The following is a 19,279-nucleotide window of genomic DNA, read 5'->3' as shown; positions in this document are numbered from 1 at the left end:
TATTTATAATACATTTTACTGTTAGTGTCATGCGTTACAATCTAAATATGCTGTTGATATAATCAATTAGGAAGTTTTTTAGGTCCATGGAAATTTAACTTCATTCAATACAGAACGTGGAATCGTAAGTTGTGATCAATAATTTTTATTTTGCTGTATGGTGTGGTGCAGAGGGCTAATAAGGAAAAGTAATCCAGAAGAAGGATGAATGGCTGTTTATTGAGGTGCTTTAAGGAGTCACAAAAAGGGTGGTAGATAAACATGAACGTTTCAAGATATTTTTATGTCTAAACGTTGGTTGTCTCTCATTTCTTCTTCTCGTCATCTTTTTTGGCATCAGGCTTGTTGCCCGTCTGGGAGGCCAGGGAGCCCATGGCGTTGCGGATGGCTTCGTTGTTGGGGTCCACGCCGGGCAGGTTCTCCAGCACGCTCTGCAGGAACTCGGGGTCTTGCATTACGTCGTAGTCGTCTTCCTCCTGAGTGAGTGTGTAAAAGCAATCAGCTGTCTGGGCTTACTACGACATCACTCACTTGTATAGCGCTTGCTTACTTTGACAGAGTCTGTAGCCTCCATTGGAACACCTGTGTCCATCTCACTATATTCTATTACATGACAAGATGGGAGTTATTGAAGTTGATGAATAAGACACCTCACCCCTCTGCAGTTGAGTAACTGACCTCCTCCGGCAAGAGACATCTGCATGGCATAGGCGATCTGCTCTTCCTCCGTCATGCTGCTGAAGTCAGGTATCACGGCGGCGCCCGTCTCGGGCTGAGACACTGACATCTTCAGCAAAGCCTCCTCTGATTCTGAAACGGGAAAAAGGGGAGACCTGATGATGTGTTCTGCTCCTCCGATAGGTGTCATGGGCCGTGCGCACCATCCACTGCAGGCATAGGCACGCTGCCCTCGGTCACTGACGCAGCTGTGGCTCTGCGGGCTTCCTCCTCTTGCCTCTGACGCTGCTCCTCCATGGACACGCGCAAGGCCTGCAAACATACTCAGGATGTTATCGCTGGAATGCAAGGCTGGAACTCAAAGTATGTATTAATTTTTCCCATTCATTTTACTGACATCCCATTGTGTCGGCTTACCAGGGCAAGTTCCGGGTCGGCGCTGGGGTCGACGCCAAACTCAAAGTCACTGGCGCCAAGGCCCATCATGGAGCCGCCCTCGCCCGCTAAGATGGGTGAGGAGAGTAGAGCGTCGGCCAGACTGGGCCCCGGGGGGACTGTGACGAGGTGAGATCCTGCCCCCTCCTTGCCGTTCAGCGTGTTGATGAAGGCCGTCAGCTTCTCTGTGTTTAACTCCTAAATGCGTACGACAGCATTGAGTGAAAAATCATTTTAAGTACATAATATCAAAAAGATTACAAGTCAAATAGTCTCCTCACCTCCTCTCCAAAATTGATAATATCCACATTCACCTTCTCCTTTTTCAAGCGCTTAGCCATTTTGACAAGCTGTACCACACATAAAAAGATGGAGTAAGTTGTAATAATAATAAAAAAACAAAACACAATAACACTAGAACTCACTTCCTTTTCGTTATCCTCCACGGGACTCCCCACAAAGGCGATGATTCGCATCTTGTGGTTTTTACCTTGGCGATGCTTTAAAGCCAGCTACACAGGAAAAGAACACAGTCTGTTTAGTTCTGGTGCACACACATGTATACTGTTTGATTCTTTTTGACCAAGATACACACATGAGCAACTCTAATGCCCGTGCAGAAGCTGATGTTGCCTCTGGGCTGCACAGCATGAAGTTTGGATAGGATGCGTCCAGAATCTGGCGTCAACGTGGTCAGCACCTCACAGTTACTATGACAAAGAAGAACAGTCAGTTATGTCCACTATCCATTGGCATTCCAAGTCCAAAAAATCCAGTTTAAGGGTTCTTACTTGGCCATGGTGATGAGGCCCACGTTGTTCTCAGGGTTGCTACGTGTTTTGGAGTGACACACGATGTTGACGGCATCTTGCTGTGCTTGCAGCCTTGTGGGTAGAAAGTCTCCATTTCGCATATATTCGCTGTTGTCCACACTGGTGAGAAAACCAAATGAATTTGAATACCCAGTTTAATGGATTTTAGTATTAGGAGGACACACAATAAACAGTATTACACAAAAATAAATTATGTAGTTACCAAACACTTGGTATTTTTTTAATTTACAAAAATACATTAAATAACAAAGTAGTATATATTAAGATTAAAGTCGTTCGGCCTTTATTCCCGTAGTAGTCCTTTCAAGTTGGTCCCATTCGAACATGCTAAGGTTAGCATGTTGTGATTATTCTTAGTTTTTCCTTGTCATTGACTTGCCGTTGTTAAATGTTTAGTTATGATTCAAACTGAATTGTTTTAAATGTAGATTGCATACATATGAGACGGGAAAATTAAATAATAAATACGGTTAGCTACTAGTTTTTGCTACATGACTCAGCCGCTGCTAGCAGTCCAAATCTGCAACGTTTTCTCACCCTTTCGACGTGGTAATCAACTGTGAATTTAACACCACTTATTTTTTAACCAAACCGTTTGTTAACAGTAAATTACGCGAGGCATTTAAAGGGGTAAAACGACTTAAAATAATAAAAATTTGATCCTTACCAAACCATAGTACTTTCGAGCACCATTTTGGAAAAATCTTGTTGATTCGAGCAGCAATCTTACAAGCTCATAGCCCATTGAATAACAGCTGAGCAAGACCGTCCATGATTGGCCCTAGTTTTTTTATTCTTGGATGTGATTGGTGAGTCAGCTTCCTATTCCATTACGTCACCAATCTAAACTAAACAATTCGTAACGAAGAATAAAGAAATTAAATGATTATTAAATTAAAGATGTATTTGCACCTTCATTTAGTCATATATACAAAACTAAAACAAAGCAAAATTTTATCAAAGGCACTTTTATTTACACAGTATTGATTAAAATGCTATGGATAGTGATAAACGCCATACAGTAAAAGAAACTGTAATAAATACACGTTAGGATTTTGGTCCATAAGGCACATTTGCATAAAATAGCAATCCACCCAAAATTTTACTCATGATAATACCGATTCTTCAATGACTGAATTATTGCACCATTTCCAAAGCCTGTGAATGTAATGAGCATACAAAACATTTGCATTGTAAAACAGATCAAAATAACTCAACCTCATTTACATCATACTGTAACCGTATCACCAGAGAATTAAAATTGTAAACACACACTGGAATGGAAGTTATAAAAAATAGAAATTAAGCAAAAGCAGAAATTATTGTGAATGTACAGATAGGTTTTTTTTATGGCTCTGATAGTGTCTTGGTCATTTTTCTTGTCAAATTCTCATAGTTTGGTCCATCCACCAAACAGGACGGGATTTCTTGTCCCACTTGAAAATACTGAACTGAAGGTGAGAACCATCTTAGAGTCAAAGCATTCCACTGAGATGAGTAACAATAAAACATTGTTGGAGTCCAAACGGAATCAAAGTGCAGTTGAAAAGGGTAAAAAAAAAATCCCTTATTTTTGGCACCACTTCAATGGTAGTCATCATCAGGTCTTTCCATTCGCCTCACTGGATTTCGGTGTTTCCTCTACACCTGTACAACAAAAAAATAAGATAATACAATAGAACAACAGTTTTCTAATTCTAAGTATCGTCTATTACAAATACAAAGACTGCTTACAGGCATGCATAAAATACTTCAACACTTTGACATGCTGGAACATGCCAGAAACTCGTGTTGCAAAAGCAAACACAACCTTCCTCACATTCTTACCGTTTTCCTGGGACCCGTCCTCTTTATCCGCCGAGTTTTTCTCATCCTTTATTACGGGCTGCTGGCTCTCGTCCTTTACGATGAGCTGCTTATTCTGGTTCTGGTTCTGGCTGCTGCTCTGTTCTGCCTGCTGAGCTGTGCCACTGTCGGTTTTCCTTATAGTGCTATGGCGCCTCTTGGATGGTGATGTCTTCACTAAAATCCAAGATGAAAATGTCATAAAAGGGATACTAAATGATCAGGATGCACAAATATTCAGTATATTCTTACATTGGATTTTCTTGAAGACCGTGTTGCACATGAACTTCTGGAATCGGTCGGCGTAGAAATCCGGTCTGTGCACCGAAACCGTGTCCTGAAAGAGTGATGATAACTCAACGGGTTTTGTCAATATTTAAGAATCGTTAAAGGACTTTGCAGGTGTTTACCGCGTCTTGAACCAGAGCTTTCCACGTGTGCTCCAGCATCTTGACGAATCTAGGAGACATGGTGTCGATTTGTCGTAGCAGTTTTGACTTTTTAAGTCCACCGATGGTCCAGCTCACCTGTATGACTGTAGAATATCAATGATGCCAATGTAGATCAGGAGTCTTTGGCCTTTGGAGTTTCGTGCTGGAATCCCCCCCGTGCTGACAAATCAAATAAGAATAAAAAAATGAAATGCTGTAGAACGAATCGTTCAGAATATCCTGAACTATTTTAAATATTTTGATGTCGGATTGGTTTCTTACATTTGTAAAAATATCCGCATCCATGTTCAATGGCAAAATTTGGAATCATGTGAATGCTTAACATGTCGCAACTTGACACTCACGGGTCGTGGCTTCCCGGCGAGCCGGCGTCCCTGGCTTCCGCCTGAATTGCCTCCATGGGCGTGCTGTACAGGAACTTCTGGTTCTGCGGCTTCCTCCTCTCTGCTGCCTGCTCTGTCTGCATCGTTTCTCCTCCGGCATGATCCACCACGTTAATCCCGAGCAGTAGGCTGTAGTCCATGATCTTGAAACTCTGCAGCACCTGGAAAATGAAGAAAATTGATCTAACCAAATTAGTTGGATGACAACCATGTAAAATTTTCCACCACATGTACCCAGACTCTTACCAGGCAGTCCCGCTGAACCGTCTTGCAGAAGGCGTTGTACATGTCGGGATCCAGCAGCATCCCATCAGGCATGTCCTGCAGGAAGTCCAGGTCCTTATAGGTAGGTAAAGCCTTGGCCCGTTCTTTGGAGGAGGCCCGGCGGTTGTACGTGGAGCCCTTCAGGTCGAATTTGAGGTGCAGCTGGACCGAGGAGGGCAGCAGGTTGTTCATAACCACAATACGGATGTTGGTGCCGTTTGTCTGGATGCAGTAGAGACCGTAGAACTTGGGTAGCAGGGTCCGCTTGTTCTGGTTCAGGTTCTGGAGGATTGGTAGAAAGAAGAAATCTCTTTCATTGAAGTACAACAAGGGTCTCATTTGTTTGAAGAAAAATACGATTATTATTTCTGACTCTGCTTTTTCTTCTTGTCTTACCATGAAGTATCCAGGAAGGAGCTTCTGCAGAAACTCAGCCTCCTTACGCTGCACTGTCTTCATGATGAACTGGTCATCGTGGGAGAGGTAGAAGAGCGACCCGCTGGCTCCTGGGTTGGACAGCTCGATCAGGTCCTCGCTACATAGGGAACACTGTCAGAGAACACACTGTAAGCTCAAAATGTTGTTCAACATAATATGTAAAAAATAATAATGTACCATGTAGTCATCTGGCTGAATGCAAAACATCTCCCTGAAGTAGCGAAATGCGATGGGAGCGTACGTCTTGAACCTGAAGTCTCCATAGTGGTGCGCCGGCGTGTGACTGCTACCCTCACTGCCAATCAAAGAGGAAAAAAAAACTGTCTATAAAAAAAATCACACAGTCTTAACAAATCAAAATAGAACTTGAAAAAATCTGCAGTTTTTGATTCATTTCGAAAATTGAATTGTGCGACTCCTTCTGGTGTGTACGCCTTGGCCACCAGGGGGAGCAGTACAACACAGACTTTAATAAATATACATTTAGACCACCCACCCGGGGAAGTAGATGCTCTCCACCTCTTCGAAGTCCTGCAGCAGTACGTCTCGCTCGGACTTCTGAGCCAAGCTGCACACAGTGTGCGTGATTCCCAACTGGATAGCGCCTTGCAGAGCCCATGAGGGCGTCTGGAAAGAAAATGAGAGATGTAAGCTTGGTTAAAAAAAAAATAGATATTTTAATAGTTTCCAATTAGACCCCCCAAACATAATTACTAAGATGCTACAATGCATATCGATACTGACCTTTTTGTATACAGTTTTTCCAGTTTGATCCACTCCTCGGTGGCCAATAGTTTTCTTGACAACTGGGGCAGAGCTAATTCCTGGAATCTAGTAAGGACAATTAACTACTTGAGGAAAAAGAACACATTTACACTAACCTGATAATAATTTCTTACCTCTTTCCCGGCCTCAGTAGAATCTGGAGACAAATTGGCAGACAGTGGAAAGTTATTTATGGTGAGAACATAAGTTAATATTTAAGCTATGGTTTAAAAAGATGGTTTAAAATGGTTTAAAAATGAAATAGTTTAAAAATGTGCGGCTGGGCTGAGGCCAAAACTCGAGACACACCTTGTTAACTTTTAGCCTCACTACTGAATCATTACGGAACTTTTTGCAAGCAACCTTTTCTCGTTTATTTTTGGCATGACATTTTTTCAATTGAACAAAGAAAAACCACGTAGGTAGAGTTGGGAGAGGGAACACACGTTTTATTTACGTTTTCGCGTTAATGATGACGTCAAACTTACTGCCAGGGTGGCTCGGAAGCCCCTGCGGCTCCTCTGCAACTGCGGCTGTGGCCATTCCGAGTCTTGATCAAACTTTATATACACAAACTCGAAACTAACTAAATTAAGGAAAAAAACACTAAATCAATTGTCAAATTATGTTGATGAAAAGCCATCTTTTGCGACGTAAAGCAAATCCGGTCATTACGCGTTCGTAAACAAGGACGCAACGCGGAAGTTGTCAAACTTCGTTGTTTAACCAGAATGAGAAAAAAAGTTCCGGCGTGAGTTTTAAAGAGTAAACAGCGTAGTAATAAAAGCGACCCAAATAGGCTCAGAACTCGGAAGCACATTGTGCGAGTTAATACACAAAATAAACGTGTACATTTGATAAACTTCTTTATTCAATGTTTTATTTTTAATTCCTTTTTATCCTTCAAAGACATTAGCGCTCAAAGATATCTTTTATTTTGAAGGCAAAGGCGAAATTAAGGGGAATGTGCGTACGGCCACGCTTTTCTTTTGACGATTTGTTCACGTTTGTATGAGAAACAAAGAAACGTAGATCACAGTGGAAAGTTATTAAAATGTTTTATTCAGTTTTCTGGTACAGATTTCCATTCAGAAAAGGTTGTGAACAACAAAGCACGCCCCACCAACAACTTTGACCATGAAAACAGCGACTTCCTGTGGACATATTATAGATTGCAGTGATAGAGTACAGTGATTTTTAATTTACAAAAAAACAGTGCAAAATATTTTTGTTAGTATGTTGACTCGGTGGGGATCAAATCTCTCACCTTTCCTGTTTGGAATACCTGTGGACATTTTTTTTTCTGCTTGACTGATCATTATTTTTTTTTAAAGTTTTCTGTACCTTTAGCAAGCATTTGGGTCGAAGGTGAAGTCGGGTTCGACAGGCATTTCAGGTGCAGTGTACCCCGGCGTGCCAAGATAGTCCGGGTTTGGCAGCCCACTGTCAAAGCAGCTCCAGCGTTCGTCCCCTTGCTTCAAGCAGCACTCATAGTGTGCTGTCATGGTTCCAAATTCCTCGCTGCAGAACAAGCCCAGCGCCTGTTTCCACTGAAAGCACACACATGGAAATAAAATCAGAACCACATAGTGTCGTAACAGCAAGACTATAAGAGTAGAAATAAAAAAGTACTGATTTAGCAAAATAATAATAACATTGCACAGTGAATGACATTATTGGAATTATCTAAAGTTTGCAAAATCCTGACTCTTCTCTAATATTTTCTTTGACTTACAGATTGCCTGGTGCAGCATAGCACGGCAGCCTCCCTGTTATCTCCACCCAGATTGCAGCACTGTTGGTACCAGGATTCCAGTCGATTGATGGCCGTCCCACGACGCCTGAAGTGTCCCGCCCCCCTCCTCGGGAAGAAGCTCTCGGGGTACCTGGGGCGACCCTGACCTTGGCTACAGATGGCTGCCAGGTTATGCTCCGTGGGCTGAGCCGGCGGGAACGGCACGTTGACTTCTGTGGACTCCGCTGGAGAAACAAACGCGGTGGATCATTCCGAAGGTATTTTGCAATTTCACCACAAATCGATATTACCTCGCAGATTTGCATCGGAGGCAATCAGAAGAATGAGAAACCCTTGGAGAAGTGTAAGCAAAGTCATGGCTGGAGTGATTTAATGTATTTTTTTTTTAGTTTTGGTCTTAGCACGTAGATGTAAAATCTAGAAAGTTCACAGGCAGGCTTCTTATATTAAGCCCGGGGGGTGGGAAAGAGTGACCCGCCCCTGTTTTCCGCTCAACACTTGGGGGACCATCTGCTGAACATACAAAATAACAACATATGGAGAAGAGACTGATAAGCGTTCTAACAGAACCAATCCAAAAAATCCATTAATATGAATCATGTGAGATTTGTACTTTCGCAATGTTCTGAATTCTTTCCATGCCTGAAAACCCGGAGGCCAATTTCTTATCGTGATTTCAAGCTGACCGTGGACAAAATGTGTTGTTGAAAATCGCTCATCCCCTGTGTAACAAAAGGTCACGCTGCCAAAAAAAAAAAAACGCGCTAACTTTGCATTTTTGCTATCGAATAGCAGCCGACGTGTTCACCAGCTGCTTCCTGTTTTCCACACATGATCACAATCAAAAACGTCTTCTGATTCCACATGGAATGCCACGATATCGTCGTTACGCAATTCCTCGCTATGCTGTACTTTCCCTCTACTCCCACTTCAATTGCGACGATGTGATTGGTCGATGTAACGTTAGCAGCTGTAATTGGGATCTCAAGTGTGTCAACGGTGTCTGTGACACTTTTGGAACGTGATCTACCATGACACTGATTTGCTTGGCTGCTGACCAGGTCACTCACAGGAGAAAAACTCCAAATATATAAAAATATATTCCCGAAACAACCGTAAGGTCAAACAAACCTATCTCGTGTCGTGAAGAGCTAACTACTTTCCGCACAAACTTTTTTTTGTGGTTGTTTCTTTGCATGTCTGACTTTCTTCCATCTTTTTCACAGGCTGATCGCTCATGATTAATTCATACCTGTTGAGCCCTGGATGTCTCCGCAATTTGACCGCCATGCCAGAGAAGGGGAGGGGGGGGTCGAGCGGGAGGGAGGTGAGTGAACGCATGTGTCGCAACAAGCCGATTATTGAAGGCTACTTGATGAGCTCCCCGCCTGGCAATTTGCATCCGTCCAGGCTGGAGACAGATGAAGCTGCATGGTAGACAATAGCGAGATTTTTTTTCCAAGTAGTTAAGAATGACAGCTCTATTCTTCTTGTAAGTAGACACTTTCTTTTTCCAACATGACCAGCCCCTCAAGGAGCCTGGGTGACCAGAAGGGCATGAAAGAAAGTCCTAGTCCCAAACCCGACACGCCGTATTACCGTAGCTGGAGCAGTCTACGATTCTCCCGATGGCGAAGCGGCTCCCAGAAGGCCACCTGCCCCGGAACGCCTTCCTCAAAGACGGACAAACACAACGACGTGAGCCAGACTCTTTTCTCGTTGGTCAAAACTCACAACGACGACTACACGGCCGACCCCGCCGGGCTTCTGGACCCCGACGAGGTTGACGACGATTACGAGGAAGCCGAGCCAGACCGGTCCACGTATTTCCAGAAGCAGCTCGGATCCATGTTGCAGCCCGGCGTCAACAAGTTCTCCCTGCGCATGTTCGGCAGCCACAAAGGGGTCGCCGCCGAGCAGGCCAGGGTCAAGTCGTTCGGAGTGTGGATCATCCATCCCTACAGCAATTTCAGGTGAGGCCACAGTTGTCCCAAAAAAAAAAGCGGCAACTACATTAGGACAGGCTGGACATCCCAAATTCGGAGTCCGGCACAGCAGCTGATACACTACGTGGTATAAGGCGATGAAGGGATTTGATTACTGATACAGTATATAGGACAAGATCATCTGGATTATTCAAGCCTCTTGGTAACCCCCCCTCCCTCTCCACTCATATTCGCCTCTATTATTCCTTCCTCTGTTTTATACCATTTTGCCCAAAAATAGACATTACAATTTATCTTCTTAATAATAACAGCTAATTCAGACAATACATAAGCAGGCCGGCGACAGACGGACGACCCACGAGGGGGAAATGATGAGAATAATTCCAATCTTGTTTTATTATGCAACAATATGCAAACAGCTGTGGCAGGGATTATGGCAGGACTGTTTGCCTTATGCTCCAAACTTGCCTTTGAAATGAAGGTGGAGGTCAGATGGTGTGATTTGTCCCACTGAGTGTATTTGGCCGCAATACAGAGGTGCGTGGAGGTAAATTAAGGACGACCCGAGGGGGAAAGGACACTGGACAGAAGGCCGGGGTCTTAGCTAGCAATCTGCCAAAACGTCTGTCTGACTTTATTTTTGGCCCCGCCTTCCCCCGTCAGCTCCTCCAGCAACATAATTGTCAGGAAAGAATGTGTGAATATGATTTATACAAATATTTTTTTGTTCTATTTGATTTTTAATCATGTTTTAAATTAAATTGACCCCAGAGTGGCCACTTAATTTGATGCAACACGAGAGGAGATAACAATCAATCACATCCCAGGGCAAGGAATGAAAAAAGAACCCTTAATGAAGTCGAGACGTCGGGTTGATTGACAGCGGATGGAAAAAGAATCTGTTGGGAAAGGAAGGAAACCCAAAACCAGCTTTGGAGGACACTGGAGACCTGGATGACAACTTGTAGGACGTCTGACAGACACGTCTGGACGATGTGTCGAGCAGCGTGGTGACATTGTTGTGGTGCGTTCGGTGACACGAGGGTGAATTGTTAATGAGGGCGCTTCCTCTTGTTGCTGCAATCATGAAGAGACCTAAAGTGGGTCATGGATCTTGTCATCTGACCTTACTGCTCCCACTTGTGTCATTTCAGAGTCAGCTTGTTGATAGCGTGTCAATTAGCCACTGCCGATAGCTGTTGCTAACCAAAACAGGAGCATCAATTCTCTGTGCAGTGTTAAAGATGATGATGTCTCACGCCATGTTGTGAACATGTGGTTCCTTCTAGGTTCTACTGGGATCTAGTGATGCTCCTCCTCATGATGAGCAACCTGGTGATCTTACCATGGGGCATCACATTCTTCGAAGACCAGAACACCATCCCGTGGATCACCTTCAACATGTTGTCTGACACGCTCTTCCTCATGGACCTGGTCTTCAACTTCCGCACGGGCATCCTGGGCGAGGATAGCCACATCATTCTGGACCCTAAGTGCATCCGCCTGCACTACCTGCGCTCCTGGTTCCTGGTCGACTTCATCTCGTCCATTCCGGTGGACTACATCTTCCTGGTGGTGGACCTGGAGTCTCTGCAGGACTCGACCGACGTGTACCGGACAGCTCGAGCCCTCCGCATCGTGCGCTTCACCAAGATCCTCAGCCTGCTACGACTCCTGCGCTTATCCCGACTCATCCGCTACATCCACCAATGGGAGGAGGTACAAGCTTTCATTCCACACAAAAAAGCAGACGACAACATCTTCTGGTTCTCTACTTCAGATGTTCAACATGACGTACGACCTGGCCAGCGCGGTGGTGCGCATCGTCAACTTGATCGGCATGATGCTACTGCTGTGCCACTGGGACGGCTGCCTCACCTTCATGGTGCCCATGCTGCAGGACTTCCCCGCAGACTGCTGGGTGTCCAAGAACAACATGGTGGTCAGTTCACGCCCTTGATCACGCACGTGCAGATCAAAGAAGTAGTGAGAAAGTTCCTGGTTCGTTTTTTCCTCTCATCTGACTTAATAATTCCATGGGATCAACTTTTCTATTAGACAGAGCGCCATCTTGTGGCATTCTAGTGTACAACAACTGCATATAGTATTCTTTTCTGACATAAATCTTTTTTCTTTGGTCCTGGTCAGAACGCCACGTGGCACATCCAGTACTCGTACGCCCTGTTCATGGCCATGAGTCACATGCTGTGCATCGGTTATGGTGCCCACCCCCCGGAAGGCATGACTGATGTGTGGCTGACCATGATCAGCATGGTGGTGGGCGCCACTTGCTACGCTATGTTCCTGGGCCACGCCACCAACCTGGTGCAGTCCTTGGACGCCTCGCATCGCCACTACCAGGAGAAGGTTGACCTCGTTGACCTAATTTCACATGACAAGTCTCTATGGTTGAGTTCACTCTTATTTCGTTCGTCTTCAGTACAAGCAAGTGGAGCAGTACATGTCGTTCCACAAGCTGCCCGCGGACTTGCGGCAGAGGATCCACGATTATTACGAGCAACGTTTCCAAGGCAAGATGTTTGACGAGGATAGCATCCTGGGAGAGCTCAGTGATCCGCTAAAAGAGGCAAGATATTTTTAATGCTACAAAGTATTTCAATAAATTAAAGCGGAATTACAACTTTTTTTACTTCTCTTCATCTTGACAGGAAATCGTCAGCTACAACTGTCGAGGTCTGGTGGCCAACATGCCCCTCTTCGCCAACACCGACCCTCACTTCGTGACCGTGATCCTCACCAAGCTCCACTTCGAGGTCTTCCAGCCGGCAGACTTCATCATACGTGAGGGAACGCTGGGTCGGAAAATGTACTTCATCCAGCACGGCACCGTCGTGGTCATCCCGCGAGGCAGCAAGGAGATCAGACTAAGCGACGGGGCCTATTTTGGGGGTAACCAACTTTTTATCTGGAAATCGTGATGAACGGATGATCATCGATTTTCCTGTTTTCAGAGATCTGTCTGCTGACTCAAGGCCGACGCACAGCTAGCGTGAAGGCCGAAACGTACTGTCGGCTCTACTCGCTGAGTGTGGACAGCTTCAACGAAGTGCTGGAGGAGCACCCGCTCATGAGGCGGGCCTTCGAGAGCGCGGCCGTGGACCGACTAGGCCGGGTTGCCAGGAGGCCCAGCCACCAGCCTCCCCCAAACGAGTGACCAAAGCAACAATCAAATGTGACTCATGACTCGTAATACCATGCAGTAAAAATACTTAATTACAACAGTAGGTAAGTACTAAGTAATCCATTTTATTTAGTTATAATCTCCACTTTTGATGTCATATTGTATTATTATTTCCCCCTGCAAAAGATTCTTCCTACCACGTGCAGTTCACCAATAAAATCACTATTTATGGAAATAAAATCAAGTAAATGATTTCTTGCTTTTGTTAATTTTGCTTAGCATCCTCTTATGCTTTCTATGACTATGGCTGTCAATCATTCAGGATTTGGCAGCAGCTGGATGGTTGGAAATCCTCATCATGCCGTTTTTGTAATCTCACATGCTGTTTGTGTGTGTGTGTGGGGGGGGGATAAGCTGCGCTGATGTCATAACTCCAACTGTACACGTTATAGACAATATACATATATGGGGCGGTTGTTTTAGTTTGTATAAAGTCATATTAAACTCAGGGAAAATCCATCCATTTACAATACAGCTTGGTCTTTAGAATTTGGACCCCAAGAGAGCCAGTGTCTATATCAGACAAAGAAATATTTTTGTCCTGTTAGGAAAATAACAGGTAACCGTAGGTCATTATAAATATATAAGACATAAAATATGTAAAAAAAAAAAAAAAAAAAATCGTTGTAGCCAATTTATTGATGTAAACATAATTTATAAAATGGCAGCAACAGCGTGCGTGCGTAGGAGCTTTACAATTTATATTATATTTATGTTTTAATGAATAACAATAAAGACCGTTGGACTTTTGTCAAGTTAGAGTGTTTGAAGGCTGTTCAAAATTAGTAAACAAAGCCTTGGTCGCACCGGAGGTGACGTCACAGACTACTTCCATAATGAGAAGAGCGCTTCCGGTTTGGGTTTCATAAACTCAGGACGAAGAGCAGGTACGTAATGTCTTGCTAGAACCAACCAAACATTTTCCTCCTTTGTCTCTTTCAATATAATTCCTTTTGATTATAAATCAACATGTTCGTTCTGCGTGGACACAATGTTGTCATTTTTCCTCTTTACTCGTGACGCGGACAAGGTTATAAGAGACAGCCAGCCTAGCATCACATGCTACCGCTAGCTGTAGCGCCGCTAGCGTGGAGGTCACTGTGTTCAAATATTATTATGGATGTGCACATATAAATGTAACACACTATTTGGAGATTGTTACAATCACTCAGTGGGCCCTAGTTGATCTTCTTTAGTCAGCATTACTCAGTGATTGTGATTAGCTCACTTGCATAACAATGTTATATGTACTCACATACTTGTGGGGGTGTTTATGAAATTTACACTATTGTTAAAAGGTTTGGGGGTGTCCTGATTGTAAATTAACAATGTTTAGACTGTGTGTGTGTGTTGACATTATCATATTACCCTAAAAGAATGTGTTTAAAAATAAATTTCTAAGCAACTGTAACACATAGTTCAAAATTTTGACTTCCGCAGGATGCTGTCCTTGTCTCGGGCTGTCGTGTGTGGGGTGGCTCGCGCCCCGGCGGCGCTCAGTCAAGGCGCCATCGTTCGATTTAACAGCACCGCACAGGTATTGTCTGCCTCTTGAGTCTAAAGTTACAAAATCAAACAGTGTAAATATACATTGTTTTCCTCAGACTCCTCCAAAGAAAACAACATTTGGGCCACTGGCAGACGAGGACAGAATATTCACCAACCTCTACGGCCGCCATGACTGGAAGTAAGACCTGGCAAAGTTGTATTCAGTTCATTATTCTTCGGTTAACTTGACATGTGCTTCAGGTTGAACGGCGCCTTGAAGCGTGGCGATTGGTACAAGACCAAGGAGATCCTTCTCAAGGGTGTGGATTGGATTCTTAATGAAATCAAGGTGTCGGGTCTGCGTGGCAGGGGAGGTGCAGGGTTCCCCACCGGTATGAAGTGGAGTTTTATGAACAAGCCCAGTGACGGCAGGTCAGAGACACACTCATAATACAGAACACATCCCCATCTTCTTGATTGCTAAGATGCCATCAGACTTGTCGAAATAGGAAAGTAGTAGTAATGTGTTTTGTCCGGCTCTCAGGCCCAAGTATCTGGTGGTGAACGCCGATGAAGGCGAACCAGGCACGTGCAAAGACAGGGAGATCATGAGGAACGACCCCCACAAACTGGTGGAGGGCTGCCTGGTGGCCGGCAGGGCCATGGGGGCCCGCGCCGCCTACATCTACATCCGCGGGGAGTTCTACAACGAGTCGTCCAACCTGCAGGTCGGATCAGACGCCTCAACTTTTTGCGACTATATGGCTCATGATTTATTTCACACTTGAATCAACTGTGTAAATTCTTCTTCTCACCCTTTGAAAGCCACCAGAGGAAAAATTCATCATTACTTCCCTCTAGTGGCCTCATCGAGTTAGTGAAATGTAGATGTTCCTAATGAAGTGTCTCTAAGCATCTCGCACGTGAATGTGTTCAGGTGGCCATCAACGAGGCGTACACAGCGGGGCTCATCGGCAGGAATGCGTGCGGCTCGGGTTACGACTTCGATGTGTTTGTGATGCGCGGCGCCGGTGCGTACATCTGCGGTGAGGAGACAGCGCTCATCGAGTCGCTGGAGGGGAAGCAGGGCAAGCCACGACTTAAACCTCCATTTCCTGCTGACGTAGGTGAGTCTCCATGCGGGAAGTCCGCCGTCAAACACCCGACCGCAGAAAGCGTATAAACAATTGTTGTGGGTTGTGAAGGCGTGTTCGGCTGCCCCACAACGGTGGCCAACGTGGAGACGGTTGCCGTGGCGCCCACCATCTGCCGCCGGGGAGGCACCTGGTTTCTGGGTTTTGGCCGCGAGAGGAACTCGGGCACCAAGCTCTTCAACATCTCTGGTCATGTCAACAACCCGTGCACAGTTGAGGAGGAGATGTCCATCCCCCTGAAGGATCTCATCGAGAGGCACGCAGGTATATTTGAGGCCTCGGGAATCCAACACTTACATCAGTAGCTAAACGTTAGCATGACCTGAGGTGGCTTTTTGTGTTCCTGAATGTATTTTGATCTCCAACAACTCCAGATTGAGCTCATTATACATTAAAAAAGAACATACGTGAACTGCTATTTGTGATACAGGCGGCGTTCGTGGAGGATGGGACAACCTGTTAGCCGTCATCCCTGGCGGCTCCTCCACGCCGCTCATCCCCAAGAAGGTGTGCGAGGATGTGCTGATGGACTTCGACGGCCTCATCCAGGCTCAGACCGGCCTGGGCACGGCGGCGCTCATCGTCATGGACAAATCGGTACGTTATTGTCCCGTCCTAATAAGCATCTTCTGATCGTATTCAACTTTTATTTTCCCAGACGGACCTCATCAGAGCCATCGCCCGCCTGATTGAGTTTTACAAGCATGAGAGCTGCGGCCAGTGCACACCTTGCAGAGAAGGTCCCGATTTCTACCACACTTAATTTAAATTTCGTTCATCGTGTGGCTAATTGCTTTGTTCTCGTGAAGGAGTGGACTGGATGAACAACATGATGTGGCGTTTCGTGCAAGGAGACGCGCGGCAGTCGGAAATCGACATGATCTGGGAGATCAGCAAGCAGATCGAAGGACACACCATCTGTGCCCTGGGAGACGGCGCCGCCTGGCCCGTGCAGGTAAGCCCAATGGAAATAACCAACTCCATTTGACTTTTTGACCACACAAAGCTAACATAGCACACCTAAGCTTTACTTGAGAGCACCATCTTCCCCAACGTGAGTTCCTCCTCTTGTTTCAGGGCTTGATCCGACACTTCAGGCCCTTGATGGAAAACCGAATCGCCCAATTCCAGGAACAGAAACAAGCCAGCGCATAAAATGTCCGCTTGCTCTTCATCTTGGTGGGCGCACCTCTGTACCTCATCGCTACAATGCTTGTGTTGTTCACAAAGTAATTAAGAAGAAATGACGTGCTTTTTTTGTCTCCTTGTGTGGTGGAAATATCAATGATGTTCTATGAACCTTAAATTTTCTCTGGTTTGCTATTCATCACTCATCATGTTGTTTTTAATGGTTTCAGTCAGAGGTTCTCAAAGTAGGACCTGGTGGACTGCAAGTTGTTGCTTAGGGGTGAATAATTGCTCATGTCTGATCACCCATCCATCCCATTATTGTATGCCTGCCAATAAAACACATGATATTTGGAATAGTCCTGTTTTTTTTTTTTTAGAAAACTTTTTCCAGAATAAACGCTGGAATTAGAATAATAAAGTTAACAAAAATTCCTTTGTTAAATTCTGTCAAAGTCTAGGACCGATAAAATGTAAAGGAATAAACAAGTGCTATGAAATGCAATTATTGCATGTCTTTGTGTTTTTACACCGTTGGTTATTAAAAATAAGGTAATAGATAAATCTTGTAAATAGTACTAAAAGTTTAATTTATAATTCCTAATTTATTTGGACTTATGCCAATTAACACGAATTACGTAGTGGGCGTTACCAAAAGTCTCGCGATGATAGCCGCGCGATTCGACGGGAATTTATGTGTCACGTGACCCGGATGAACACAGCTTGGCGCCGTGGCTTCAAGGGTAGCAAAATCAATTTTGTTTTTCCACTAATATTCATATTTTAAAAGTCGTAGTTAAAGGAACTGCACAAGGGGATTTAGCAAGCACTTAAATTTAAATAAATACGATGACCGTTTCAGACGAATCTGTTCCTTTGGGTTGTTTTTAACCAAATGGGAGCGTGTATTGTGTAAAATTAAATTTTTTACAGTTTTGCACTGACTTGCTGAAAGTGGACGAACTTCATCGTGGACACCAACATGACCCACCGTGAGATTAGATCTGATGAGTCTTCTGCGACTTCCCTTCTGCAAATTCGTAAGATGTACACCTGACTGACAAAAATAGTTACTAGAAAATAAAATATTTTGTCTGACCTCGTGCATAAAGCTTCCTCCCTGTAATTATTTGTGGTTGTGATGGATCATGCAGAAGAAGATGATGATCTCCGCTGTCCGCAATGTCTCATCAGCTTTCGCTCTGCTAAGACTAAAGAGACCCACATTAAGAGGAATCACCCGGAGCAGTACACCAGGCATCTGATGCAGGTAATATTTGTTGGTCTCTAATGAGCCCATAGGCATTATCTGGCTCAGTCAACATTTTTTATCTTTCTGCAGAACGACACGCTGTTCTCGTGTTACAAGTGCGATAAGCTTTTTGCTTCCCCTGAGGAACTCAGAGTACACAACGGGCTTCACTACCAGGTTGATGACATCCCTGTCTGCTCTTCCTGCTCCCAAGTCTTTGCCAACTTTAATGGGGTGAGTGAAAGTATAGTGAACTACCGTTAGGTGAAAATGTGACTGATTGTTTGGTCACAGCTTTACAAGCACAAAAGGAAAGGCTGCGTGCAAGACGTGTGGCATTGTCGAGACTGCAACGTAGACTGCCCCAAACTACTGGACTTCCACTTGCACTGCATCGAAGCGCACGACCAGGACGTTGTGTCGGCAGCGCAAAGCAGCGGGCGGCTGTGCTCCATCTGCGGGTGCCACTTCCTCACCGACGAGGCGCTGCAGAGCCACCAAGACAGGGTTAAAAGCGGCAAAATGAAGCCCACCACTAAACGCCAACTCCGAGCGAAGACAAAGAAGGTGCGCGGCAAGAAGAAGAAGATGGAAGAGGAGGACGAAGAGGAGGAAGATGAGGAAGAGGAGGAGATAGAGGAAGAAGAGCTGAAGATTCCTTGCTCCAAAAGAGACTGTGATTTGGTGTTCCCGTCCATTGACGCCCTGAGGGCACACAAGAGGAAGATGCACTGAGCATGCCATAAACGCCAGTCTGCACATAACTACTGTTTGTCTTCAACACGATAGCCTTTTTTTTTTCACTTATGCATGTTTTTTTTCCACATCAATGGCCATTTTAGTTGTTTTGAAGTCCTCAGAAGGCCAAATGGATTCATGTTACAAAAGCACAAGGTTATTGTGAAGTTTGAGCACGTTTTTTTTGTTCAAATAGAGCTCTTTATATCAATATCTATAGCATTTGACTGATCAGTGCTTTTAGGTTAATAATAAAATTTGTCTGGAATAAATATACATGTTGATTTATCATCAAGCGTGTATTCCCTAAAATATTTGTTTTTAATTTTGTTTTCAAGTTTGTTGATACAGGTTTGTTCACCTCCTTGTATGTATTTACATATACTTTAAATGTTTTTACATAGGATGAATTATTTAAATTAAAATTTTTGGAATATTTTGTCTTCATTTGTATTTTATTGATATATTTTATACATTGAATTCATCTGCAGTTTTCCTTGTTATAGAGGGCACGAGCTGCAG

At 44.4% G+C, this 19,279-nt stretch overlaps 6 protein-coding genes across 10 annotated transcripts; 3 read left to right on the top strand and 3 right to left on the bottom strand.

Moving 5' to 3' along the window:
• Positions 1 to 200: 200 nt before the first annotated feature.
• Positions 201 to 2,769, bottom strand: psmd4a (proteasome 26S subunit ubiquitin receptor, non-ATPase 4a). The gene is made up of 10 exons (XM_088365490.1): positions 2,614 to 2,769; positions 1,905 to 2,045; positions 1,709 to 1,823; positions 1,539 to 1,625; positions 1,395 to 1,463; positions 1,096 to 1,311; positions 882 to 990; positions 679 to 810; positions 551 to 603; positions 201 to 476 (listed from the first exon to the last, which is right to left on the bottom strand). Exons 1-10 carry the CDS (start codon positions 2,637 to 2,639, stop codon positions 306 to 308), a joined length of 1,119 nt encoding a protein of 372 aa, XP_088221616.1. The 5' UTR covers positions 2,640 to 2,769; the 3' UTR covers positions 201 to 305.
• Positions 2,770 to 2,898: 129 nt separating this feature from the next.
• On the bottom strand, positions 2,899 to 6,830 carry LOC148380108 (phosphatidylinositol 4-phosphate 5-kinase type-1 alpha-like). Its single transcript, XM_088365487.1, has 13 exons — positions 6,582 to 6,830; positions 6,228 to 6,250; positions 6,073 to 6,159; positions 5,825 to 5,955; positions 5,506 to 5,623; positions 5,287 to 5,439; positions 4,873 to 5,172; positions 4,588 to 4,787; positions 4,319 to 4,402; positions 4,202 to 4,250; positions 4,044 to 4,128; positions 3,774 to 3,968; positions 2,899 to 3,593 (listed from the first exon to the last, which is right to left on the bottom strand). Exons 1-13 carry the CDS (start codon positions 6,634 to 6,636, stop codon positions 3,547 to 3,549), a joined length of 1,527 nt encoding a protein of 508 aa, XP_088221613.1. The 5' UTR covers positions 6,637 to 6,830; the 3' UTR covers positions 2,899 to 3,546.
• A 304-nt stretch (positions 6,831 to 7,134) lies between these two features.
• ecm1a (extracellular matrix protein 1a) lies at positions 7,135 to 8,377 on the bottom strand. Of its 3 annotated transcripts, none has more exons than XM_088365496.1 (4): positions 8,140 to 8,377; positions 7,829 to 8,073; positions 7,438 to 7,643; positions 7,135 to 7,378 (listed from the first exon to the last, which is right to left on the bottom strand). In XM_088365496.1, the coding sequence occupies exons 1-3, from the start codon at positions 8,204 to 8,206 to the stop codon at positions 7,440 to 7,442; spliced, it is 516 nt and encodes a 171-aa protein (XP_088221622.1). In that variant the 5' UTR covers positions 8,207 to 8,377; the 3' UTR covers positions 7,135 to 7,378; positions 7,438 to 7,439. The 3 variants fall into 3 exon arrangements, with proteins under 3 accessions (XP_088221622.1, XP_088221623.1, XP_088221621.1); XM_088365497.1 differs by having other exon boundaries at positions 7,135 to 7,247; XM_088365495.1 differs by having other exon boundaries at positions 7,135 to 7,643; positions 8,140 to 8,372.
• On the top strand, positions 8,069 to 13,189 carry hcn3 (hyperpolarization activated cyclic nucleotide-gated potassium channel 3). Of its 2 annotated transcripts, XM_088365483.1 has the most exons (9): positions 8,069 to 8,106; positions 9,076 to 9,176; positions 9,376 to 9,822; positions 11,085 to 11,514; positions 11,576 to 11,737; positions 11,944 to 12,162; positions 12,236 to 12,382; positions 12,465 to 12,705; positions 12,768 to 13,189. In XM_088365483.1, exons 3-9 carry the CDS (start codon positions 9,407 to 9,409, stop codon positions 12,968 to 12,970), a joined length of 1,818 nt encoding a protein of 605 aa, XP_088221609.1. In that variant the 5' UTR covers positions 8,069 to 8,106; positions 9,076 to 9,176; positions 9,376 to 9,406; the 3' UTR covers positions 12,971 to 13,189. The 2 variants fall into 2 exon arrangements, with proteins under 2 accessions (XP_088221609.1, XP_088221608.1); XM_088365482.1 differs by lacking the exons at positions 8,069 to 8,106; positions 9,076 to 9,176 and having other exon boundaries at positions 9,209 to 9,822.
• Positions 13,190 to 13,793: 604 nt separating this feature from the next.
• Positions 13,794 to 17,124, top strand: ndufv1 (NADH:ubiquinone oxidoreductase core subunit V1). The gene is made up of 11 exons (XM_088364380.1): positions 13,794 to 13,884; positions 14,438 to 14,534; positions 14,602 to 14,684; positions 14,747 to 14,917; positions 15,030 to 15,213; positions 15,423 to 15,612; positions 15,691 to 15,903; positions 16,070 to 16,236; positions 16,298 to 16,379; positions 16,449 to 16,594; positions 16,717 to 17,124. Exons 2-11 carry the CDS (start codon positions 14,439 to 14,441, stop codon positions 16,792 to 16,794), a joined length of 1,410 nt encoding a protein of 469 aa, XP_088220506.1. The 5' UTR covers positions 13,794 to 13,884; position 14,438; the 3' UTR covers positions 16,795 to 17,124.
• Positions 17,125 to 17,452: 328 nt separating this feature from the next.
• Positions 17,453 to 19,029, top strand: LOC148380104 (zinc finger protein 423-like). Of its 2 annotated transcripts, XM_088364381.1 has the most exons (5): positions 17,453 to 17,510; positions 17,701 to 17,807; positions 17,922 to 18,037; positions 18,110 to 18,253; positions 18,314 to 19,029. In XM_088364381.1, exons 2-5 carry the CDS (start codon positions 17,750 to 17,752, stop codon positions 18,752 to 18,754), a joined length of 759 nt encoding a protein of 252 aa, XP_088220507.1. In that variant the 5' UTR covers positions 17,453 to 17,510; positions 17,701 to 17,749; the 3' UTR covers positions 18,755 to 19,029. The 2 variants fall into 2 exon arrangements, with proteins under 2 accessions (XP_088220507.1, XP_088220509.1); XM_088364383.1 differs by having other exon boundaries at positions 17,476 to 17,807.
• Positions 19,030 to 19,279: the final 250 nt, after the last annotated feature.

The sequence above is a fragment of the Syngnathus floridae genome, chromosome 21 (assembly GCF_059516105.1).
Source record: "Syngnathus floridae isolate MCC-2025c chromosome 21, RoL_Sflo_1.0, whole genome shotgun sequence".
Taxonomy (NCBI): Eukaryota; Metazoa; Chordata; class Actinopteri; order Syngnathiformes; family Syngnathidae; genus Syngnathus; species Syngnathus floridae.
The sequence above is the reverse complement of the archived record's forward strand: the minus strand, read 5'-3'. Positions and strand labels throughout refer to the sequence as shown.